This window comes from Charadrius vociferus, unplaced genomic scaffold (genome assembly GCF_000708025.1).
Source record: "Charadrius vociferus isolate BGI_N301 unplaced genomic scaffold, ASM70802v2 scaffold142, whole genome shotgun sequence".
In the NCBI taxonomy this organism is placed as follows: Eukaryota; Metazoa; Chordata; class Aves; order Charadriiformes; family Charadriidae; genus Charadrius; species Charadrius vociferus.
In genome coordinates, this window is record NW_009647025.1 from 1,624,933 (window position 1) to 1,651,951 (window position 27,019).

The 27,019-nt window shown below is 40.1% G+C and overlaps 1 protein-coding gene across 1 annotated transcript in view; it reads right to left on the bottom strand.

The window, feature by feature from the left end:
• The window catches only part of EPM2A (epilepsy, progressive myoclonus type 2A, Lafora disease (laforin)), a 29,168-nt gene extending 4,628 nt beyond the window's left edge, over positions 1-24,540 (bottom strand). Inside the window, exons 1-2 of the mRNA XM_009895540.1 lie at positions 24,093-24,540; positions 21,916-22,090 (exon numbers count right to left, since the gene is read on the bottom strand). Coding sequence (XP_009893842.1) covers positions 21,916-22,090; positions 24,093-24,540 — 623 coding nt within the window. The remainder of the gene's footprint in view (positions 1-21,915; positions 22,091-24,092) is intronic.
• Between the last annotated feature and the right edge of the window lie 2,479 nt (positions 24,541-27,019).

Below are 27,019 nucleotides of genomic sequence, written 5' to 3' on the forward strand. Positions count from 1 at the left end.
CCCTATAATTAACCAAACTAGTGGTGGCATTCAGAGAATGACCAACAGAACATATTTAGGACAGCCAATTCTTGTGAATTATTTTTCTGATCTGGTCCTAGAGTTTTGCCTTTGAAAGGATCAAGATGCAGCCTTGATTTTGGTCTTCAAGACCTTTATTTACCCACCTCCAAATGAGTGTAAAGTCTTGGTCTTGCTGGACAAGGCTTAACCACTCCTTTACCAGAAAACACTTCACGCAGAGAACAGTACTGCAGAGCTGTCCTATTGGCCAATAAAAAAATCCTGGGATAATCGTACTGCATGGTACCTATACGTCCATTTAGCTTTACCTGGTTCATACCTTGACTTCGTCTTACATCAGAAGGAAAGAATGAAAGAGTCAGTGCACATGCGAGTACAGAAACTGAGGAAGAATTTAGTTGCTGTATTTTATATATAGATTTTTGATAGTCCTACTGAGGGCTTAATTACACTAAAGACCGGGGAAAAGTACCTATTAAACAAAATAAGACAGTGATAATTTCATTTTTACATCTCTTTCCTTAATAATATGACTTTTAGTTTTGCTTTTCCAATGTGGCCTTTCTTCTTTAAGTTGCCATCACACTTCAGTAGGTAATTAGATTTTATCCACAGGAGTATTTGGCATGGGAAAGAGAGCTCTTCTGCTTTCCCCTCTCAACTGTCACGTAATAGTGCTCTGAGCTCTCCCATAGCTGCTGCTTCCCAGCTCACATGTGGTTGTTTTCCAGCAGGAGATTAAGTGATCCCTATATACAGTTCAAAAATCATTTAGGGATTATGTGTGATCAATAAATCTATAATCTTTTCATCCATTAACCCCTGTCATATACCCCAAATATCACAACAGGATGGTGTTTGAACAAAATTCTATTTAGAATTCTGTTTTAATATAAAAATGGCACTTTGTCATTTTACCTGTTAACTCCCTGTGTAACTAAGGATAACAAACCATGTTTGGTCCCAGAAGACATGGTCGGTTCAGTCACAGGCAGTTTATCAGTGAAGAAATTGCCTAGAGTAACATCAAAAATATTCAGCTAACTTCAGAGATTAAGACTTGCAGATTATTTAAAAGCCCTTTCTTTAAAGCTACTTACTGTAAAGTTACTTTCAGCCTGCCCTACGCTTCAGTTCTCCACCAGTAATATGGAGATAATATTTACCTACCTTAAGGGGACTTTTGGGGATTAAATGAAGGAATGAATGTGAGAAGCTTGAATTTGTGGTAACAAGGACTAAATGTTACACAGGTGTCTGCTCAATTTACTTGACTTACAGAGCCCAGACTGGAGGCTGATGTGTTAAAAAACTGCTTTTTGACTTGTAAACTGAGAAAACCAACAACGATTTATCATTACCAGGGAATAAATATGGAACACCCTGAAATCACTTGTACAGTTATTTTCCAGCTGTCATCACACTTAAATTATTTTTAATGATGCAGATACATATTGCACTTGGTTGCTTCCCCCCAGGACCCTGCACAGCCTAGATTAAATTATAACAATTCACTATGAACGCATCTGAAACAACAAATGCATTCCATTTAATCAATGCATATGCAAATAGTCTTCCCATCCTTAAGGAGAAAATGAGTCTGAGGCAATGAAAGATTAGAATTCTGATACTTTTTTTTTAATGTTGCAGATTGTAATTTTCAGGCTAGAAGAAATGTTCCCAAGTGTGACACACCATACCTTTGAACCTTAGACCTCCACAGATAGTATAAAACCAACCCACCAACTGTAGCTGTAGGGATTGGACTCACAGTGAGGGTGACCTGCCCTGGGGGAAGATACCCGGTTACTGCGTCTGGCTGTCAACTCCCCCTCCACGACACAGATGTCGATGCTGCTTCTTAAGCAGCTCCTGTGTTACTTTTGTTGACAATGGTTTAAGGCAAACGGGCACCAAACTCACATTTCCTTAAAATGCCGAGCTGCAAGCTGGTATGACTCTGGTACTGTTTCCAGATCTGTTCAATCATCAGCGTGTTAGCAGCGGGCATCTTACAATCTCTCCTAAAATCAGTCAACCCTTCCAAGGGGTCACAGCTCTTACAGAGAAGGGTAGGATTCAAGCCTTTGGGGAACACATTTCATCAGAACCTTTATCAGGTACAATATTTCAGATGTCCTTTTATCCCTACAGTTGCCAGTTTTAATCAAGAGAGAGGACTTTGCCAAACTAAGGATAAATACTAAAGTCTTTTTCATTGGTTATTGGCAACAGTGATCCATCAACCATTCAATCTGTTTATATCGGTAACATTTTTGACCAAGGTCCAGTGTATTATTTTAAATGAGAAGTGATGGATTCATCCTTCAGTGCCAGGTCAAGATGTAGCCTGATGTTACAACTTGCAATTCACTTCAGTTGTCTGCACCAGTGTTCCTTAGCTCCCACTAAGCATCTGATGACAGCAAGATGAGCACTATACATGTGTATATAAGTGTATATATATATATATATAACAAGACAGAACAATTTAGCTGAAACAACAAACGAAATAATGATTACATCGGCTGTGTCCTCCCTTAAGGCTTTTACTTCCTAAAGGTGTAGCATGCAACTACAGCTCCATGTAACTTGCAGCAAAACTTATTCTGCATTCCCAAAAGAGTAACATATATAATTCAGTCAGTTTACCCCCAGCATTTTGTGATGCTCATATGCATACGGAGTGGTTTTTGTACTGATGTAGTGCTACTAACCCAACACCACTACAAGCAAGCAGCCCAAGGGGAATGTAGGCCTGAAGTACAACTCCATTAGAGATGTTTTTGCAGCGCTGTAGCTACTGGAGACTGCTTCCAATTACAGTGCATTCCTATTTCCTCCCCTGATGGCACTAGAGCAGGAACTGGTTCAGAATTTTTGATAAGGTGGATTTTTAATGGAAAATGATCTGTCAGGACCAAAAGATTGCATTGAAACTTTCTACTTTTAACCACATTTAAACTAGTTCAAAGACCAAATGTCTGATGACGAATAAAGGGAGACAAGAGGATGGCAGCAAAAAAATCCTACCTGTTTCCGTCTCTCTCATTTGACACAAAAGAGATTTCCAAAAGTATTGCTTTGGGCATATTCAAAATGAGAATATAGGAAATCCTACCAGCTGTAGCTGACATGCTTTTTCATCTTTTCTCTACCCTCTGCGTTGTGACAAGGCACATCGTTTTAAATGGTGATACCACTGGATTATGATGACCCAGAAATATCATCCTGTATGTGCTCCTTCTTTTGCCATTGGCATAGTTTTAATAACACATAGCAGCTTATTCTTAGGTACATGCATGTCTCTACTGGGCCTTCCTTATTCTTTTCGCCTGAACCTGTGACTGAAAATACTAAGAGCACTTGCTAGAAATCAGATGAGGTTCCTGCACCTTTGTCAGAGCAATCTAGAAACATGACTTAGATTGCTGAAATGCATTTACAAACAGAGAAGGATTTTCAAGTGACCAAATTCTGCTCTCCAGTGGAAGATCTGAACACTTTCAAATTTTGTCTGATATGTAGAAAGCACACTGAAGACTATCCTTGCCTTCAGAAATAATTTCCTCATGTCCAATATGAACAGTGCTGTCAGAGGTGACAGTGACTTCTTGTCTCCACAATGGACACAAAGAATAGATTATTCCTTTCCACTCTGCAAGACCCTTTGCCTATCTGAAAATTAATAACACACGCACACACAAACACATGCTTTCTTGTCATCTATTCAAAGCATCTGGTGATAATTACTTGCTTTTGAACTCTAGCTGGTCAACAGCCCTCTTAAGATGTTATGCCTAGTACTGGAAAGACGTCTCACCATTTCTGAGCAGAACTGAAGATTAGTTACATCCTGTGTCTCAAAAGCAATACCCCTCTTTATAGTTCCCTGACCGTCCTTTTACAGAATGACACACCTGACCTATATTCAACATGGAATTCTGTTTCCAAGCTAAGATCTCTCACAAGAGATGAGTCTACTCGAGGAGAGGGTAAATCTGCCTGAAACAGAATTATTTAAGATTTTATTAGTTACAACCGCCAGTGGTATCAAATAAAACTAAATGAATATGCAGCAAAGGAGTAGATGAGGTTCACAGTTCACAGAATCACACAGAATCACAGAATGGTTAGGGTTGGAAGGGACCTCTGGAGATCATCTAGTCCACCCCCCCCGCCAGAGCAGGGTCACCTACAACAGATTGCACAGGACGGCATCCAGGCGGGTTTTGAATGTCCCCAGAGTGGGAGACTCCACAACCTCTCTGGGCAGCCTGTTCCAGTGCTCTGCCACCCTCACGGTAAAGAAGTTCCTCCTCATGTTAAGATGGAACTTCCTATGTTCAAGCTTGTGCCCATTACCCCTCGTCCTATCACTGGGCACCACTGAAAAAAGACTGCTCCCATCCCCCTGGCATCCTCCCTTTAAGTATTTGTAAGTATTAATAAGATCCCCCCTCAATCTTCTTTTCTCTAGACTAAAGAGACCCAAGTCCCTCAGCCTTTCCTCATATGAGAGATGTTCCAATCCCCTAATCATCTTTGTAGCCCTTTGCTGGACCCTCTCCAGCAGATCTCTGTCCTTCTTGAACTGGGGAGCCCAGAACTGGATGCAGTACTCCAGATGTGGTCTCACCAGGGCAGAGTAGAGGGGGAGGATGACCTCCCTCGACCTGTCGGCCACACTTTTCCTGATGCAACCCAGGATGCCATTTGCCTTCTTGGCCACCAGGGCATGTTGCTGGCTCGTGGTCATCCTGTTGTCCACCAGGACTCCCAGGTCCCTCTCCACAGAGCTGCTCTCCAGCAGGTCAGCCCCCAACCTGTACTGGTGCATGGGGTTATTCCTCCCCAGATGCAGCACCCTACACTTGCCCTTGTTGAACTTCATAAGGTTTCTCTCTGCCCAACTCTCCAGCCTGTCCAGGTCTCGCTGTATGGCGGCACAGCCTTCTGGCGGGTCAGCCACTCCTCCCAGTTTTGTGTCATCAGCAAACTTGCTCTATCCCTTCATCCAGATCATCAATGAATATGTTGAACAGGACTGGGCCCAGTACTGACCCCTGAGGGACACCACTTGTTACTAACCTCCAACTAGACTCTGCACCACTAACCACAACCCTCTGAGCTCTATCTGTAAGCCAGTTGATGAATGCATTGCAGTAATACGCCTTGGAATAAATAATCTCAGCCACTCACACACATCACTGGGCTTTAAGTTAACTATAATCAATTAGAAAGGGAAATAGTACATGCTTGCAGTGATGCTTGGTGAAAGTGTTGATTTACATAGAAGTCGAAGTGGTAATATTAGTCTGTACATAGAAGTGAACTGAAAATAACAGAAAATTTATGGTAACCTTCTAAAAATCCCATTTTATACACTCCAACTTTGAACTTTCCATTATCTATTTTACTGTGTCATAAAAGACAGAAAAAAAGAAAACATTCAAAATACAGGAGATGCCAGCTGTTTCTTGTGAAAAAACTTTTCAGACTAAGAATTTAGCATATTTAAGAGGGAATTGGATGAATGCTTAAAGATAAAGCAGTGAGGGGAGAGCCAAATGAAGTGGCCCTATCTACATAAAAGAGGTAAAGAATCTCAACTTCCATATAGTTTCACCTATAAGCAACTACTAAGAGATGAGAAAAATGGTGGGGGGTGTGCGTCTTTTTTTTATTCTTGCATCTTCCTCCAAAATACTGACAACATAGTCAGATATCAAAACACAGGAGTCCCTGGTTTGGTCTCGTACAAGAATTCTGGTTTCATTACATTCTCTTTAAATAAAGGACAGAGAGGCCTCTCAGCACAATGCCTCCTTACCAATGAAATAATAATGTAGAACTAAGGGGTTGCGACACTGACATTTCATTGCACAGGGCACATGCGTAAATGGCTGCGGTCTTAATCCCTTCTCCTGCTGACTTACTGATAAAGTCTCCTTGCAGAAGGCAGGCTGACAGAGGCTTTGTGATCAGAGGTCTGACTTAAGTAGGATTGACTGAACACAGTCTGATGCACTCAATTGCGCAGCACGCAGACAAGCACTACTGGCCCGAGCAGGAGAGCAAGGTTTGATGATACCATGGTCTAACTCACAGAAAACCAAGATCTAATAGCCGGGCTTAATAAGATCACACTTATCAATAAAGATGGATTAAATGGCCATAACCTCAGCAGAAGTCATCAGAGAAAAGCGTTGATTGATGACAAAACTATATCCTACTGAAACAACACAGCTACAGACCTCGTAAAAACTACTTGTATTTTTGAACAAAAAATTACTTTAACTTAAATGCCAAATGTAGAAGGATCACTAGTCATCACTTATAAATTTGTTCTGCTTTAACACTGAAAGAGAACAGTTTATTGTGAAGTTAAGAATTCTACCTCAGGGCTTTAAATGAGGAGAATTAAACAGACTACAATGTAGTTCCAAGGTGGTTTTATTCTTCTTCTTGTTATTTGGCACTGTGATGAAAAGTAATTAAGCTCTGGCAAATTTTCTTCTTAGATGTAATTTGGGCTACTTATCTAGCCTCTCACATGGGAGCAGACTTGGCAACTAAGAAGAACACCTGCTTTTATCACTTTAGAACAACACTGTGTCAGCTTAGCAATATGCAAAGTTTCTCAAGCCCTTGAATTCTGAGTGTTATGCTTAATAGTATCTTATTTATCCCATGTTCACAAATTTATGCATGAATGTGGCATTAAACTACCTCATTTGCTGATACGCAGGGCAAATAAGCCATTAAGATTTGACCTCAAGCTGACAATGTGCTAAAACGAAAACAGGTAAGAATAATACCAAACCGATAACTGAAATAAAGGGTTACACAGACATTCGGCTACAAAGCAGTTCCAGTGATACAGTGCCCACAGGTTCTGCTGTCTTAGGAGATTTCCACAGCATCAGCTTGATGGCACGAAAGGGATTGGTTGTCCCCTCATCACCCACCAACCTTCATTTACAGCAGGTGGTATGATGCACCCTTCAGGTTGTGAGACAGGGAGCAACCATGGTAACACCTAAGCACAGCACAGCTCTCCTCCTCATTCATAACCTTCTGGTAGATTCTGTCTATGGGGCAGCCTGTAGGCTATGTCTACTTTATGGATTGTCCTGGCTTTGAATGCACCAAGGATACAGGATAAGGATCCATGTGAGTAAAATTAAAGCCAATCGTGTAAGAAAACTTTAATCTAGGTGTATCCACAAAGCTTTCTCTTTATGGCCCATTTTCCCCTTCCACAGCAACCTCAAACATTCCCTTACAAGGAGCATAAGAGTTTTATCAGAAAAAAACCTCATGAGAAGATTTCATAAGGACAGTTGTAGAAATCAAGGACATTTCTAACATCCTATACCCTGCCACAGCAAGGAATGTATTTGCTGAAAACACCTAGACAACTGGGAGTTAAACCACATCCCACACTGCAAAAATGACAATAATACATGGATAAATCAGCCTGAGATTCACAAAATAATTTTATTCAGTACTGGTAGTCTGTCATCAGGAGGAATGGGAAGAAGGAAGAGGAACGCCTGGAGAGCGCAGCAGAGAGTACCAGAACAATCAGAGATCTAGGAGACAAGTTTTCAGAGAAAAATCTGAAAGAACCAAAGTTTAGTATCAAAACGAAAAAGCCAAGATGTTCCAACTTCAACTACTCTGTGATTCTGCGAAAAAGGACAGGGATTTCCAAGCACATAAGAGATGGCTATAAAGAGGCAGGATACTAATTTATTCTCCAGCTCTGCTATGGAGAGGACAAGCAGCAGCTAGGGAGACCTAAGATGAGATTAGAAAAGTTTTTTAATGGTAGTCAGGTAATTGAAAGGAAGAGTAACAGGGCTGTAGAATCTCATCACTGAGATGAGATCATATTTAACTTCAGGCTGGATAAACCTGGAACGATTTAAATGTAATTGAGACTAAGTTAGAGCACGAAAATAGACTGGATGCTTTTTGAGGTCTCTTTGAGTCTATGATCTATGATACTATAATCATAAACTTTAATTTCCATCTCTGGGATCACTACCTATATTAATTTATCAAGAAATAATTTAGGTTGCTTGTCCTCCCTGCCCGATTTGAAAGGTCATGCCAGAATTCAGACTTCATTTCTTTCATGTCAGAAACCTTGTTCTAATTTACACTCTAAATTCATTCAGAAGCAATTAATATCCATTTGATCTTAAAGCAGGTTCAATTTCAATAATTCTTCCTCCTCCCTTGTACTAATTCCTGAATGTCTTTTACAAATAGTAATATATCCTCTTTCTCAATCTTCATTTAACTATGCTGTCTACCTCAGACACCAGAAGTACCCAAGCTATTGTGGCACGGAGTTCCTTGCAAGCCAATTTATTTTGCTCCAACTCCAGTGTCGTGAAAGCCACACAGCCTGTGGAAATGCCCTCACCCATTCCAAGTTAGCTCTTATGTCTCTGCTTTTCACTGCAGTTGGTGATGATAATGGCATATCCTACATTAGGGAATCAGAAACAGAAACAAAAAAGAATGTTACATCATTTTGTATTTTAAGTGGGTTTGCAAAAGCAAATTTGCTATTCCCATTTGCTATTCCCATGGTACAAAGAGGATGTAAAGTTCTCCTAACAAGAAACCTTGGTGATCCTTTTTTGTGGGATATGTCCTGACCACAAAGTTCCTGTGAAGAAGGAAGAGGCAGTGTATCCCCATTAACGGGGATTGCACCATTACCTCAAAGGTCAACCTCTGATAGATGAGATAAACCAGCCTGATAGAGCTGATCCCTTTCACGCCAGGACTAGAACATGTTCCAGACTTGTCTTCCTTGGGAAATGGAAGTGCAAAAGGGACTGTAAACAATCTTTGTTCTTCTGTCACAACAATGGATCAAATTATATCTAACTTTGTCTCTAGGATAAGTGGGCATTATCCAATAAATTCAATGGAATTGGTCTCATTAAGCTTGCAGTACATTTGAATCTATCAGGGAAAAAAACACGCTATAAACTCCTTTCCTCTCTCATTCACCTCACTCCATTAAATCCCTTAAAGCCAATTAATTTATACCTTATACATTTTTTATAATCTATTTTATCTCTATTCTAGAAATTATCGAACATTCCTTGGTCACAAAATACTTTATGTACATTACCAAAGGTAAATTGTGGAAGATAAAATTTTATTCTCTCTGTATTCAGTGAAACATTTTATGTCATATTTCAGTATGTATTTCCACCATGAAGATAAGAAAGCAATAATTCATATGCACACCAGTATCTTGTAGGACAGGGTGTCCAGAGCTAGCCTTATAGATTTCATCAGACTTTATTTGCAAACATGCACATAAAGTTTCTACTGATGCCTAAGTAGAGCACTGCATACAGCAGAAAGCAGCATTTGCCTTTGTAAGGAATGACTCTGCTTGTACTTTCATTTGTATAAACATTATCTGAAGCAAAGGATGTGCCAATTGCAAAAATACAGCCTGAGAAGAGAAACAGGTTCCAAGGCTTGTACTGAACAACCTGGAAAGGACTCCTCTCTTGGCTTGTGAGGATTAATATTTAAACACTCCAATTATAGACTCTTGTCTGATGCAACCATGGTTGCCAATGGTCACTTCCTACAATGTCTCCGTTAGGTTGCCAACATTCCCATTTGTTTTGAATTAGAACAAGTACTCGGAAACACAAGAACAACAGGCTGTTAAACTAAGCCAGATAGTAATGAGCCATGAATCTCTTGGCATTAGGAATGAGAATTTCTAACATTAATGCTTAGCAATGGGAAGGATGCCACTGCTGGCGCCTTTAGATTAAAGTATCTTAACAAAATTGACATAAACCACTACAGATGAACTTTAAGTTAGTGCCCAAGAAGTTCCAGGAATCATTGGTAAAAATACCTTTTGTCTTCTTTCAGAGTTTACTTATTAGCAGCTGCTTAGGAATCTAGACTGTGAAAATAATAAATAATTAATCCGCTTTTCAAAATGCAGCTTTTCAGATCCAATGGAAATGCTTTCCAACGCTTCAGAAACAAGCATGTATTCATTAAAATTACATAATTGCAAAGCATAGTTTATTGAAAGGTGGCCTTGTGATCCACATGGCAGCATATGCACGTGTACAGAAGACTGGAATCCCCTCAGAACTGCAACAGTCAGAGGAAGAAGCACATCCATCCCTTGTGGTACCATCCAAATACAACAGTCCTGATGGGTTCTGTATCTGTCTGTGTTCATTCCAGTTAAGATATTTATCCAGAATTTCCACACCCATGTCAGTTCATTTATATTAATTTTAAAGAGGGACAGACACATTCTAGAGTACCACGGGCTGAAAGACAATGTCTTAGAAATATTGAGAAGAACTGAATCAATGCATCACCACAGTCAGCTATATAAATATCTAAAAGACTGCATTCCCACAACAAAGTCAAATCAAAGGGACAACAGCTGCATGGTGCTACCATAATAAAATTGTCAGAAAACTTCATTTTAGCTAACATACCTGGTTACTAGATCATAAACATAAAATTAATAATCCTGGTGGATGAGTTGCCAACTTCAAAAGTTGAGGCTGAGACTGTAATGGAGCTACTGAGGCCCCGGAAGGACCTGTGGAAGTCTTTTTAACACAAAACTGCAAAGTATAGTGGGATCTATTGAAGAAGTCTTGGATGTCAAAAGGGAAAAAATCATTTGACTTAAATTTTATCAACTAACAATGCTGCAATTTTTATTGGAGCCCAAAGATTGACAAGAATTACCAAGGGTCATCTATTTTTTTTAATTGACACTTTTTTTTTCAGATTTCTTTCTTTTCCTAGCAATATAATTTTACTTGCTTGGAAATTGGAATTGCAGGTATTTGAATAAATGTATTAAAGTGATCTACTGTTACTAAAGTTTATGTAAATGTGTTTACATTCCCAGCTGAAGCTTGACTTTGTAAATTTGTGAAACATTACTCAGACTGGATGGCCTTATTACCTAGACGACAAATATATTTAAGAAGCTTTTTCCTCCTTTCATCTCAGCAGAAAGAAGCAGCTCAGTATTACAGGAATCTCAGCAATTTAGTCTTCTGCAGTGAAAGCAGTAGTTAAAGCCATGTTTAGGAATGGTTTGCACATGGGCAACCCTTCAAGCTCGCAGCCGGACTGCAGAAAGAAGGAACACTAAAGAAATTATTTTATTAGAGAAGCTGCATATCCTCCTTATCAGACCTTCACCTTGGGAAAGTGAAGGCACTGGATACAACTGTTCTGCAGGGTTTTGAAAAGGCAGAAGCTGGATAAGCTAGATAAACCTGGAGAAGCTAGATAAACTAAAAAAATCACTTTTTAAAAAAGGCAGTAGAAGCCCACCAATATCCACACTTACATATTAGCGCCCTGCATCCAGCCCCTCAACTGAAAGACAGAGCCACGGAGAGCCTTGCTGCTGGCCCACGGCTGACGAATGGACTTTCTGCATGAATGCTACTACCCTGTTCCTGCTGCTCTTCACTTAATTACTTTAAATTATGGATAGGGAGATAGGTAAGTAGATGGACAGATGGAAAGAAGGAAAGAAGGAAGGAAAGAAGGAAGAAGGAAAGAAGGAAGAAGGAAAGAAGGAAGAAGGAAAGAAGGAAGAAGGAAAGAAGGAAGAAGGAAAGAAGGAAGAGCAAGTTTGTACTTCATTATTGATCTTATTTATATTCTACATTTTCTTCTTTCTGTATTAAAACTGAAATGCATACTTTGCCTTTTTCCTCTTCTTCCTTGCTTAAAATCATCTTTTCTATTACTTTTTCACATCAAAGAAAAAAGACGTTTCATTTAAACTTACAAACCATGATGTCTATTGAACCAATAAAGAGGAAATCCATATTTCTTATAACTTGGCAACATCTATGACATTTGACTCAATTTTTATCATAGTTCACAAGAGGACATACATTAAACTTATGAACAATAGCAGGGATTATGTACCTAACTCCTTGAAATTAAATTTCCCAAAGTACAAGCATTGAAGGAGGGAACAAGAGATTTTCAGTTCAGCCTCTTAATATGTTCCCTGGGAAGACAAACACAGTTCATTTCTTTGTTTTTTGTTTTTTTCTTGCAGAGAGAAAATTATATATGGGAAAATACAGCAGCAATTTGATAATCTCTATTGACTCTTGGGAAATAAAATACTTATGCTTCTGAGACAAGCTTCAAAGAAACTAGAGCTACATTCAAGTTTCCTTTCTTAAAAACGTTTTTTTTTTTTTATCCTCTAAACAGGATTCTCCATATTTTTATATGGAGGAGCTTTTTTAAAATTATCGTGTAAAAATCTAGAGCTTTTAAGCATGAAAACTTTCATTTATATCTCTCAGTGTTTATAAAAACTATTGAAGACAGAGGTGGAACTCATAACTTAATAGCTTCAGCTTGCCATTTTAAATGAAGTATCTTTTACGCTTTCCCCATTCTGAGTTGAAGCAACTGTGCAGTTTTTTATTTCAGATTTTTCTGACTTACAGGTTAACTGTTTCAGAAATACAGTATACAGTGAGCAAGCAAACACCAAACCAGCTGGTGGTAATAAACTATCTGATGGTGTCACCTTTCATATTTGGGGACTGAAAACTGTCTCATTTTGAGTCTTTTTCCTCTAGCTTGCTGGGCTAACCTGCCCTAGGAGTTGCACCTGCGAAAACCCACGGGAAGGGTAGGCAGAGTGGGTCTACACTCCAACACAAGTCCCTGATTGAACAGTTTCACCAGTTGTAAATTATGGGGTTCTCTTAGTGAAGTTCTTCTGATAAAAACCAAATATCTGAATTTGCTCCCTCCTGGTAAACTAAATAGCAATAAGCTTGAGTACACAATCTCTGCTTTTGAAAAAGAGCTTCTGCTATCTTTAGATAAACTATATTAGAAAATGCCAGTGATTACAGGGTACATAATAAATGCATGTAAAAGCTAACAGGAAACAAAGATCTGCAAGACAACTGGAAAATCATCTTTGGTGAAAGAGCGATGCTGCCCCTTCCCTGTTGTCCCAGCTGTGAGCTAAATTGTCCAGATTTCACAACCGCAGTCAATTTCGTTCACAGCCGGCAATGCTGGCAAATTGCTTTCCAGCGGAGACAGAACTTTACTCCCTCACTGACAGCCTCAATGCTAAAGAGCAAAGAGGTGGGAAAATGGGCTGAAGACCTCCAGAAGAAATATCAACAAGGGACAGGGAGGCACAGTAAAACAGAAAGACAAATTAGAAGCAACAATAGTTTTCACTCCCTAACAGAGATACCCCACGTAAAATTCATATTTACTAGACTATCAACATTTGTCTGTTATATCCCACAGAGAAAGACAGAACAAATAAGTATGTTTACTCCTCAAGTTTTTTCATGGAAAGTTCCCAGTCTTCCTTCTGGTTTTTGCTCCCAGAATGACACAGAACTGTAAGTTTTTTCTTAAGAAGTAAGGAATGTGATTAGGAAAACGCAACTTTTTCAGATGTGTAACATCCAAAATATTTTGTGCAGGGACACACCTACAAAAAGATCCTTTTTAAAGAGCAACAGTGGGTTTAAGCAAATATTACTTATTACCAGCTAGCTGATGACAGGAGTTCATCTTGCCATCAACAGCCAGTCTCTGCTTGCTACCGTTTTATTAACGAAGTACTCATTTCTAAACATTCACTCCTCTAAATAAGTAATTCTTAATCAAATGCCTGTTCCAAATGCCATATATGAATGGCAGAATGGTTAAAAAAAAAAGAAAAAAAAAATCAGAAAAAAGCCCAGATAAAACTCACAAGACTATCCAGGCAGCACGCTGAGCTCCCCTTTAGCTTGTTGTGTCCTGTTGCCCACTCCCTGTTTGGAAATTACTTGGCTGAAATACCAGCTCTTTTGAGTGGAATCCTCATTTCAGGTTTCCTTCTAAAGCATCTTGCAAGCCACGAGCTCCTGACACGCGAAAAAAAAGCCAGTTGCTTCCACAAAGCAGTGGCCTGGCTGGCTTTGCTGCCTTCTCTCCCTTTGCCATGTCCCAACACTCAGTCCAACTCAGATATGGACCTTCTACCAAGTTTTTAAAATTATTGAATTATTTTTTTTTAAAATTTGCCAAATTCACCAAGCTGACTAGAAGCAATTTGTGCATATAAATTATTTGGTTTCCAGAGGAATATCACATCTAATAACTGCCGCCACGCGGAGCTTTGTGCCGATGTGGTGTTAGAAGCACCAGGACTCTTGCTGGGGTCCCATTCCTCCTCCCGCTGCCACACACACGCTGACAGTCCAGTGGTGGCACTGCATGGAATGATAGTAACTCCTGAGATGGAAGTACATTAAGAGCTTTGCTGCTGCAAAAGCTCCCTTTTGCCTTGGGGGCATTACTGTTTAGGAGTTTTAGCAATACTCTCAAGAAGCTATTGCACATCCATACCACTTCCTCAGCCATCAAAGTTTAGGGAAGCCAACTGGTTCTTCCTCAGCTGAGCCACGTGGTGGTTTAAAGGGCCTTGACATTACTTCTGAGTATGATTCAGAATGTGATTAGGAAAACCCAACTTTTTCAGATGTGTAACATCCAAAATATTTCTCCTGTCTTTCTTTGCAGAGATAAGGAATGGAAAGAAATTCACAACCCTGCCTTCCCTCATGAGGAGTATAACAAAGGCAAACAAGACATAATGAAGGTGCTGTGGAAGCCATTTCTTTCTAGTACGGATGAGTGCTAGGCATTACTTCAAGGGATTCGGTAATTTCTGAACTGTGAAAATATTCTGTGTTTCATTAGAAATATATTGGTTTTCATCAAAAGTGAAATCCACACAACAGTGTGATTTCCTCTTATTGGGTTATCAAGAATAATTCTAATTGCTCTATAACCTAAAGCAATGTAAAATTCCACATTAAATCATTTTTTAAATGTTATGCTATTTAGACTACACATGTGAACAGTTCAAAATTATTAATTTATCAATAATGCTGACAACATACAGTGTAGCTTTATAGAAAGGGGAGAAAACACTCAGAAAAGCTGGTGAGTATTAATGATGCCTGCCATTTGAAAAAGCGCTGACATAAAAGTATTAATAGTTCACAAGTTTGCTACTTTTCAGTCCCATTTGCTGCCAAAACCATTCCCTACCCCAGGTTTTTCATATTTACAGAGATAATTTACCATTCATCAGCCATTACTTCGGCAGTGTCATCCCAATGTAAACAGTATTTTGGGTCCCTCAGCCACTCCAGTACACAACAAGCCCGGCAGCTTGCTAGCCAGTAGCCATTCATCAGATTTGACACACCAGTCACTGTAGGTAGAAGTAATACTGGGAATGCAAACACTGATGATAGTCCTGCAAAAATCTTTAAACTAAAAACTCCACGACTTTTTCCTCTGGCAAAATTTACATCACCCATTTAAATGCCAGATTTTGCTTGTTCCTACGGCACATAGAAGAAACGCGATTAGAAATGAGTAGCTGGAGTTCCCATTTCAAGCTCCTTTGGAGTGCTCAGGTGGAAGATTACGGCGAGGGAAACAGAGCTGTGCTGACAACAGCTATTTGCTCAGAAAAACAAAATGTGAAAGGTGAGTTTCCTTGACCTGGTTCATCCACAGTATTACAATGGTACCACAGTTTGTGACTGCACCACTGCCACATCCCAGTGGTATTCCTGTGCGCAGTTCATGGGACTGGGATTTGCAGTTAATTCTCTGATAGCCGGGCTTAGGTTATCCCAGCCAGGTGCCATCCTGCCCATGCAAAATCCCAAAGCTTGGAAAAGCAGAATCAATTTTCATGTTTTTAGCCATTGCTAGAGAGGGTGCAGTCTCGGAAGTCCATGAAAGGATAAACTTTTTGTTTGGATATGCAACAAATGTGGAGGAAAAATGCACTTCTTACCCAATACAGAGGCACATCCAAATGAAATAAATGTGAATAAATAAGGACTTAAAAAATGGATAAAATTCTGACCACATATGTTTGTTTTTTCACTCTTGTTCCTATTTCCTCACACTCCCTCTTAATTTTCAATAACCTAAATAAAAAAATGCTTAAAAGTCACTTCTTACACTGATTTGAAACCCATTTCCTTCACAGCAGAGACTGGTAAAAGCATTTCACAGCTCCAGTTGAGGGTGACACAGAAAAAAAATAAAGATATAAAAGGGACAAAAAATAGAATTCATATTTAAACCATTCTATCAAAGATGATTCCCATTGGTAAGTAAACAATGGATCTCATTTAGACTAGTTTAAGACTACAGCTCAGTATAATAAAACAAAATTGAAACAAGTGGTCAAATGTCATAGTTTATAGGATAAACATATCACAAAATGTGGCTTAGAATATTTTCATTATTTAATGTCAAAAATGTCCAGACAACTTTACAGTTAGAGCCCCAAATACTGAAACAGAAGACCAAACTCCTATTCACGTTAGGTATTTTTCATCAGGATTATTTTATTAGAATACAAGCAAAGACTTTTGTTCTGGAGCTTACAATTTGTATTCTTTTCTCTAATACTGTTACTAGAAGTATTCTTTAGGCAGAGGGGACAGCTAGCTCTCAGCTTTCAATGTTAATTATGGTAATCTCCATGGACATCATCACCTCTTCTCCTAATTCATAATGTAGGCATAAAGTATCAGTCCAGCTTTCTACTACAGAAGCACAGTTCACTGCACTCTAGGGTTGGTTTTTTTGGTGACAGCTTCTTCTTTAAAGCTTTTTTTATAATTCAGTAATTAAAAAAATACTTCAGAATTACACTTAAACCAGAAGGGTATTTTATTTCGTGAATGAATTAAAACCAGTAAATCAGAAGAGAAGTTAAAGAGTAAAAATAAATGAAAGCATTCTCTCTTGTATTTTTCCAGTTGCATAATTCAAAGGTAATTCTGACTTCATATTGAACTGAGATGGACTTTATTCCTTAATATAGGCTAGGGATGGGATACAAGATCAAGAGGAAGACACTCAGCCCTGGTTACCTCCAAACAGGTGTCTTCAGCCACAGCAATGCTCAATGCATTGCCAGCGTACAGCTTCCCACTGACATCTGAGATGGCCTATAGCATCTGGAACATCTGGACGGGGCTCACAGATACGGCCAACAAGCTGTAAGAAACCATGTTCCCGTAGCGCAGCAGCTGGAGGCCAGACAGTAAACTCTAGAGCATCTCAAACAACATTAGACATCAACATTCAAGCAACCAGACAGGATGTTTAACGTCTCATTATAAATCAATAGAGAACTCATCAGCATCGTCAGTGGAGTTTGGAGATTAATTCAGTTCTTCAATTCACTCTACAGTAGACATCTAGTCAACACTGAGTTGAATTAGAGTTGAAATAGACATACGAACTCAGTCATCTTAATCTCAAACTGAGTGCTACCAGGTGTCTGTATTTTTACATTCATCAATCCCAGCAGAGTTCTAACATTCCAATAGCAATAACTGCGCCTCGTATGACCCAAATAAGTTAACAGAAGTTACATTGTTCCCCTTCTCAAGCGGTTCTCACACAAAAATATACTCAACCAGCTTCTTGTTTTCCACCCCAATTAAAGATGCATCTCAATCAAGTAAATGTTTATTTTCTTCACAGGAGAATTACTACAGACAAAAGGAAACTCAGTGCTCATGAGCACAATAGTGCTCTAGTGCCTCCAGAAGGCAAACAAGAAGCATCTGGATTTTGCCCTGGATCATTCCATTACATTACCATTTTAGTACAAATCAGGAGCACATGTTTTATGTGACTCTCCTGATCATGCCCACTTAACATTTAAGTTATAACCTACGTTACTGTGGCAGTGTTGAAGGAAACCATCTTACCAACAAGCTACAAAGCATTTGTAAAGACTACATCATAAATTAAGTTTAATTTGCAACCATCAAGAAACAAATGAACAAAAATAGTGTTTCCAAGCACAAGGGTTTATTTTCTTTTATCTTTTGCTTTATTTTGTCTTAAGGAAAAAAATTAGGGACATAAACACTGATGATAGCAACATATTAATCAACTTCACAATTTCTTGGCTTATATCCAGTTGCAGGAACATCCCACTCACTTCACAAACATGAAATATTAATATTTAATGTCCCTAATATTGAAGTGCAAAAAAGCTACTATAAAAACTGTACCCCTAAAAAATGTTGTCAGGACCCACGGCTACTCTTATGTAGTGACTCCCCCATTACATTCTTTTACATTTAAAGCTGATCGTGTATTTTCCTCTAAAATGTTTATCAGCCATAGCAATACTTCAGTCAGAGATAACCTATCATTGTTGTCTGAGGAATTCACTTACAGGATCCAGTGTAGCTGCATTTTACATGCAAAGCATGTAAAAAATATTTTTCTTCATCAGATTTAGGACATATGACGCACAAAAAGCACAGACAATGAATAAAATTACAGTTATGAAAACAGTAAATTTGAAACACATTAGACACCATAGATGGCATAAAAGTACATGTCCTAAAATGAAGACGTGGTGGTCATACATCATATATGAATGAGTAGACAAAAACTATGGGAACTCACTACTTACCAGGGGTGGATTTGGGAACCTAAAATTAGTCTAAAACTAGAAACCTGTAACTAGATGTCTTTTTCTCTCAGTGATATTCTTCCAGTAGCACCTAATTCTTCCATCAAGCACCATTGTCTCCAACATATTATTTAAGGGTTTTGTAATTTCAGGTGTCTCTCTCTTGCTCTCATGCAATGCCTTTCTTCTGAGAACTGCAGAGGGTTTTATATAAATAATAAGGTACGTAACATCTATGATTGAGGAATTTCCACCTTTCACAGATGGAACTGAAACAGAGCTAACATGCCCCAGATTTACAAATTTTCTGAAGTCATCTTCTTCCAGAAAAGATTACAATAACTCTAATTTGCTTTGGAAGATTACTGTGTCCTAAGTGAACTCTCCTGCAATTTGAAGGCATCTTGTTGCAGTAATATCTAACACAAAAGAGACTGTTATTTTTGGATTTTGGTGATACGTGTCATTACATGTCCAAAACAAGCGAACATTAATGCCACAGAGGTATCAGTCATGACTCTGTAGCTGCGGGCCAGCTCCATGCCATACTTAAAAAAAACTAATTCAAATCTTGCTATGCTTAAAAAACGCATCATATACTCTCCAACCCAAATGACCAACACCAAGTGAGTTCTCCAAATATAAGCTCAAACATAAATTCACTGATTTATGAGCGAATACCTCTATACCAAATAAGAAAAGCCTGATTCCTCAGAGCATCGCCGTCAGCTGCAGCATGATTCAGAATGATTTTTGGCAACAGCAGGCAGCAAGTTCTTCTCATCCTGCTGCAGCCCATTTAACGTTTAAGCCCATGTTTTATGAAGAAGCAAGGTGTTAGCGAAGCTTAGAGTGACTGTTTCTAATTGTTGTGATTAGACAGACGACAAGTAAAATCAGTCTGAGGGCTCATGTGGGAGGCCTTTTTGACAGAGATAAACTTTCCTCTCCCGCTAATTCGCGCACGGCAGTCCTATTAAGCGGAGCAACGTAGAGAAGGGGCTCTCGTCAAAACCTCTCGCTGATAAATCACTTCTTTCCAGCCCCCACCATTCCGTAAAGATCCTACAGCTGGTGACATTTGTGCTCATAAAGCTCCCTGTGGTACTGCTGCCTCTGTTACAACGTGGAAAAAAAGTAACCTTAGCTGGATAACTACCATCTGATCATACACTGAGCTCTCAACCATACAGGCAGAGGGACTCGCTCTTTGCTTCTGTTTTTGGGGGGGGGGGGGGGGGGGGGTACAGGACTGGGTCACCTCCTCCAGCAGGATCGAAGAATGTAGTGTTCAGATTTCGGTCTGTTAGTAGCATGGTGATGCCTGCAGCGAGGACTGGAAGTGAGAGGAGTAATAGAACAGCGGTGATAAGTACGGATCAGACGAATAGGGGTGTGTGTGTGTGTATTGGGTTTTTTTTTTTCTCTTTTTGGTGATATTAATCTCCACAGTACTCTTCTGAATCAATAAATCCATTACAAAATAAAGGCATTTTCATCATCTTACTTCAGCTGCTCTGCCAAAAAAAAAATTAGCCAGCATTTTTGGGTTGATTTGTTACAACCAGCAGAATGGTGAATCTGCCCCCAACTGTTAATAATTAAAAAGTCATTTAAGGCTGCATATCTTCAAAGTATTAAAAATAATTATGTGACAGGACTGTTATGGGGTATGCTCACTTAATATAGCTCAAAGAAATGAGATAAGAATTACTGAAGATATACATAGAAGGTTGCCTTGCAACAAAGGGGATGGGTGTGAGAGAGGGGGAACGCAGGGGGAGATCCTCAAATGGAAAAGACTAAAAAAATTAGAAAATTTTCTCAAAATATTCTTTAGTGGAATCTGCAGCTTTTTACCTAATCTTGGAAACATATAGTCATGCAGATAAGCAGTATTAAATGGATCACTGCTGCCTCTGGAAAGGCAGATAAGTTAGCCTTTGGTGCTTAGATGTTCGCTTTCTGACAGCTGTTCTTCTTCCTCTCAAACTTCCTCTGCCAAGCAAAGATTATTTGGGATTGACAAGTCTGTGCTTTGGAATAAACAAGATCTTTTCTCTGATAGGGTGTTGGAAACGGATGCTTAAGATACAGATAACAGTATAGTCTGTCAGGTCTATTATATAGCTTGAGGGGGTGTCAGGGAAAAGGTACCAAGTCACACGAATACCTACGTATGCCTAACAGTGTTTACGAATCCGTACTCTTCCAAAAGATACCAAGAGAAGGAAATCTTTCCCTCACATGCTGCAGCTCCGACAAGAAAAAGACAATTCTGGTTCCTACCCTGTGGGAGAGTGGAGAGGAAAGCACAGAAAGCGGAGACAAGATGGTGTGGCTGGAGCAGCTGAAACAGTGATCTGGAGAAATGCACACAAAGCAATGCTACGACCTCGTGGAAGTACAAGGTGGTTTGATTTCTTCAAAAAACATATCCCTTTGGGATCATTACCTGCTCTGTAACCAGTAACACCAGCTGCACGTGGCGTATCAGGGCCGCCAGCTTTCATGCAACCATTATCAATCACCAAACTTGCTGGCACATCCATGATTGGAGATGAGGAAAAAGTTACAAATGGTCAAAAATTCCTCAGTGCCACTTTGTTAATCACCAGTGCTAAGGCTGCTGCACTAAATACAGCCTGTGCTTTATCTGCAGCCCTAAAGGGTGGGTGCCCTCTTCTCTTTAAGCTTTACTGTCTCCTAATTCAGGCCAGGATGCTTCACTGGGGAGGCAGTGGACTCAAGTGAACACTGTGGAAGCACAAACATTTTAAGACTTGTCTAAGTTTTAGTACTTTTTTTTAATGCATGCATGGAAGCAGAAGTCATCTGTAACAGCTGTCCCTAATTGCAGTTGCTGCCGCACATGGGCAATAATGTGACACCCTAAAGTTCTGGTGCCGGAATACATTCTTTTTGTTTCCCAGGAGATGTTCTACAGCAAAATAATCCCAAACCAAACCCATTACCTACATGCATATTTACACATATGTGTGGACAAGCATTTGAAAATGACAGTTCCTCATAAATTTATCCATCAGTTATCACTAGTCTTTTTCAGATGTGATGCAACTTAATACACCTGTACAGGCTGCAGGTATCCTTGAACACAGAATCTCCCCTTTTTATTGCCAAAACTGATGTTCAATTGCAAAGAAGCATTGAATCTTTGTTAGACTTTACTGTTAACCACATACTACCATTCACTCCTTCAAATCCAAAGTTTGCTGACATTATGTCAGTACAGATTTTTTTGTTTGAATACCTGACACCAGCCAAGCCCTGCACTTTTCTTTTACCTGGAGTAATGCATAGCTTGATGTCCTGCAATATTAAAATAGAAGTCAGTTGTATGTTTCATCTCATCAGTATGTCCAGAGACTTCAATCCAGTGTGCTATTGGGAGGCAGTAAACTCCATCTACTATGTTGCTCTGGTTGTAAACACAACTGCGATCGTGATGGGGACCATTACCTATAACAGAAGAAAGGATAGTTGCAGGCTCTGTATCTGGAAAACCTTCCGAAAGATTTGCAGGAGATCTGAGCTGAGTATTTAAGGCAAGGAATGGTGCTTGCTGCCTGATCAGACTGCATTTCTCATAACACATTATTAACACCTGAAATAGTTGTAACAGAAGCACTGCCACAAAGCAAATGTTCAGCATTAAAATCAATTTTTGCAAATTATTTTAAAAAAAAACATTAAAGCTGTGTAAGATTCCCAAATCGTCAACCATGGCACCTACAATTTTGAGAATAATTAATTTCATTTCAGTTCCTCATCTGATGTCTGATAATATGAGCCCTCAGCGCTTAACGTTTCTTCTGTGTGACCTCCCTCTGGGGGGTCCAGCTTGCTGTGGCCCGAGGTCTAGCTCTGACACAGCACAGCAACATCACCTTGCCTCGGGCTTACTTGTAAGGAAATCGCCAAGCGATGAGAAAGACCTCGGAGAAAGCATAGAATACAGCCCTGCAAGATCAGAAAGGTAAAACCACAAACAAAGGTAGGACCGGCGACACTGGAGTTGTTACCACCCTCAGGATTCAAGAGGAAAAAACACCAGCGTGGAAAGGCATCAAATCCCAGAGAAGAAAAGCAAGCAGGTGGCAGGCAGTAACCTGGCAGCAATGAAGACCTGTTTCAGGGAGCAGAAAAGGGCAGTCCTCTTCCACCTCATTCACAGCTGCCTGGCCAGCAAAGACCTTTCAGGTGTCCTGCCAGGGGCAGGACACACACCGATGCCTAGCCTAGGAGCTCACTAAATCCCACCTGTCTTTTATGTTTGCTAACCGATAAATAATCGCTTTGTACTCTTCAGATCCATGTCCCACTTACGAGGTCTGCTCATACACAGTAAAGTTGCCCAAAGTGACCCAGGGAGACATGGTCACATCTGCAATGCTGAGTGATCACGATTACCTAAAATGCCTTTGTCTAAAGTAAGAAATTTTTCTTACAGTTTTCCATTATTTAATATACATTTTTCCATTATTATTTCCAACATTATTTTATTTCCATTTCTTAGATTTTTCCATTATTTAACATCCATTACCCCTTCTTCTCTTACAGCAATAGTGTAAGCTTTAGTACAGAAAACCAATTTTTAATGCCATGCCAGAGTAAACAATTTGAATTGAACCGGGTCGCGTCATCAATAAAAAGGTTATCTAGCCTCCAAAAATTCAGTACATGTATATTCTTCCCCCCCAATCATTTTTACATACTTATTGTAATACTAATTGCCATGGAGAAATTACTGTGCAGATTAGAAGTGACCTAGTCCATGACTTGCTTTTAATGTAAACCTGTTACACTTATACATTATTAATTATGTTAGAATATTTCTAAGTAAAATTATGCCCGAAGGAATATCCTCAATTTCACACTGCACGTAAATGCATGACCAGCTTCCAAGCACCACATTTATGGAAATTTCCTAAAGCAAGAGCATTTTGGGTGATGTACTAATGCAATGATTAGAGAATAAGACTAACATTTAATAGTAAAGCTCAAACAATCTCCTTATTTCCAGATGACATGCAGTACTTTTTATCATAATAGTGAAATATTATTATTTACCAAAAAGAAAATACCAGGCAGAAAACTATTTTCTCTTTGCTGAACCATTATGTATTATATGCAATTGTGTGACACAGTTTTTGATAAATAAGGTGAGCAAGATCAGTATATAGCTCCTGAAGCTACAAATCTTACCACTGCATTTTTATCTCATATTTCAAATTGTTTACATATTCTTACCGCTTTTAAACAATGTTTGAAGACAGCAGTACACATCAACAAATACAACAGCATAACATAACCTATGGACGATGCTTAGTTGACGTCACGTATTCAGCAAAATCTTGACAACCACAAACAGCACACCTTGCCTGTCCCCAGGCAGCAATGCACACCACCATGGTCCTGCCCAGATACCCCAAGGCTGTGTCTGCTCCTGACCCCCACCCACCTGGGCTGATGTCCCACCCCAGCCTCAGCCTGTCCCCGTCCTCAGGGAGATGCTTGATGCCCGGGACTGCGGCTGCCTCGGTGCCCCCGCTGCCTGCTCTCAGCTGCCAGCCCCGTGGGGTGTTCCTGCAGCCCCCGGCCCCAGTCCCCAGGGAGCCACCAGCCCTCACTGTACCCTGCCAGTTTTGGACCATGTTCTCAGGATCTCTGGCTCTTTTGCTACTCCCAGCCCTACGCTTCCTTGTGCGTGGGTGCCCTTGTGTGACAGGTACCCCCTGCTCCTGACCCCTGCTAATGTCATCATTCTGCCAAGGTTCCCCAGAAGAACCTGCCTGTCCCCTTAGTGCTGGGTGACACCTCATACACACTCTGGCTCCCTCAATGACTGCCCTTTCCTCCTCCGGCTGCTGCTCCTCTCCCATCAGGGTTTCTGCATGGATTTTCGCCATCATAACCTATGATGTCTCTCTCCTGTTTAATTTCTCCTTTCCCCAAGGTGACAGTCAGTCCTACAAGACAACATTCGCCTCCAAGTCCTCCTTCACTTTCATGATCTCAGTTGCATACCTCCTGCTTTCCCATTTCCAGCTGCTGCTGCTTGAGATGCATGTTCTTCTGTTATTCGCCAGTTTTACTGTCCATCCTTTTCTCCAGCTTTAATTTTCGGCTCTTTTTCTCCTTCCTTCTCTACCATGTGCCTTCTTAAAAGGCAGTAACCTCCCTGCCTTGGAACCTTTTCACCTTCACCATCATTCATTCCCTTACCTACCCTGCAACCACACATGAAAGCAGACCAAGGGTAAATTGCCACGAGATGTTCGTTTCATTTGCTCCCTCAAACAGGTTTTGTCAAATCTCATTCTGAAAAGCTTCCTTCTCTAATTCCTATTTATCGCTGTTGTTTTTTTCTGCACCACGCAACCTCACCTTCCCGCTGGGACATACAGTCTCCTACAGGAATCTCAAAAGGTATGTTTCCAGTTTGGCTGTAATACTCAGGTAAACAGCAGCACCTTGCATTCCTAATGTTTTTCATGAGAATTGCATAGCTCATTACTACCCTTTACAGTTTATACTGATCTATGAATCAACAACTCCCTTATTGAAATACGGTATCTGTGCAACAGAATCTATATGAATATACATTCAACAAATTTATGTATTCATGTGTGTATAAATATATTCATGTATTTTTTTGAATATATATTCAACAAATAAAGTGACGTAATTTCAGACAGGAAGGATAGAGTGCTACCAACTCCAAGAAATACTAGTTTAGAGAACAGTGTGATCACACTAACCTGTGTTTGGGAAGCTGAATTCTCTATTCCCCTTGCAAGAGTTATGAAATAAGACAATTACCACAAACAATCAGGATCTCACTACCCAGGTAATACCCAAACGATACACAAGTGCTTCTTGCCAGTTTGCTTTACAAGATGCATTTAACAAATAAGTTTTGAAAAAAAGAGAAAATTGTTGTTTCAGTTCACGTTATGCTTCTGCTAGCACAGTTTGTCACAGGAAAACTGTAATATTTTGGATGCCATAAAACAACAGTTCAAGGGAACAGTTTCAGAAGTAGAGCCAGGTGACAAGTTTGGAGGACTAATGTAGAATTTATCAATACTTTAGAGCTGCTATTAAAGGGCTAAGGGTTGAATTCTCTCAACTTTTAACTTCCAGAGTCATTTAATACAAAAATAAAAGTCAGCCAATGAAACCAGCTTTCATTCAAGGCAACTGACCATAAAGCCTGTTTGACATAGAAAACAATTAGCATCATTTACATGCTCCGTTATATATTTGCAGAATGCATACAGCTAGGAAAATGGACACAGCTTGGGTGATGAGCAGGAATCATTAGCCGGATAACCCTCATTTCCTCCTTTCCCACCTCTGTCTTTCTAAACCTTTCCTTAGGAGTTTCCTCTGCCTGAAGCAAGGGACATCAACCTCACGGTATGAGGTACTTCAATGCAAAACATGCCTTGGTTTCATCTTAGCCCCTTTAGCTCTGCTGATGGAGCAGGGTCATTGCAGCTCATCTGTGGTAGAGTTACGAGACGCCCTCAGACTCGGAAGACCCAGTCCAAGACTTCTCACAAGCACTGGAGGAGCTCATGCCAAGAACAAAATAGCTTTCAGATGCAAGATAAAAATCTGGCACACTAAGTGATACACTTACTCTCCCCTCCCTCACCACAACAGGCCAAGCAAAATCCTTTCTGGATTTCGATCCCTGGAGCATGGGGACTTTCCCATGCCCAGGAGAGCGAGTTGGGCAGAGTGTTAGCTACAGGCAGCGACCAACAGTACTTCAGATCAAAGACCACCACTTCCTCGTTCCCTCTCCAGTCCAGAGCTGTTGGTGGGGTTGATTAGTTTGGGAGGACACAGAGCGCGTGATGAAGGAGGTGGGACCAAGCTCAGCAGAACCTGAGTCATCTCAGGGTATCAGAAATGTGTTGCTGCCCTTTCTAATTTCTTACCTTCTGCTCAGGCACCAGAGAGAAAAGACAGTGGCCAGTGGAGACAGAAGGGCCGTGAGACTGCCTATATGCAGAATCTGGACATGCCTGCTCGTGTCTGAAGCCGCTCATACCCACACCAACTTCCTACTACACTTCAACCTTAAGTCTGTCCCACCTCACAAGTCCCTGTTACCTGCTTTATCTGAAAGGCCACCGCATCTTTGGATTTTCTAAGTGACTTCCCTAAGAAGTTAGATGCAGCAGTCCTTCACTATAGAAATTACCCTCACCTTTATTGCTCCCTTCTCAAATGCACACAGCATTTCATAAAATAAGTTATGAAAACTGAAGGCCTAGTGCTGAAGTTTAGTTGCTGTACCTGAAGCTGGGGAAGTCCCCACCTACAAGCTGGGAAGGCTAACCCGACCGTGGTGGTCAGGGTGCCTCTACATCA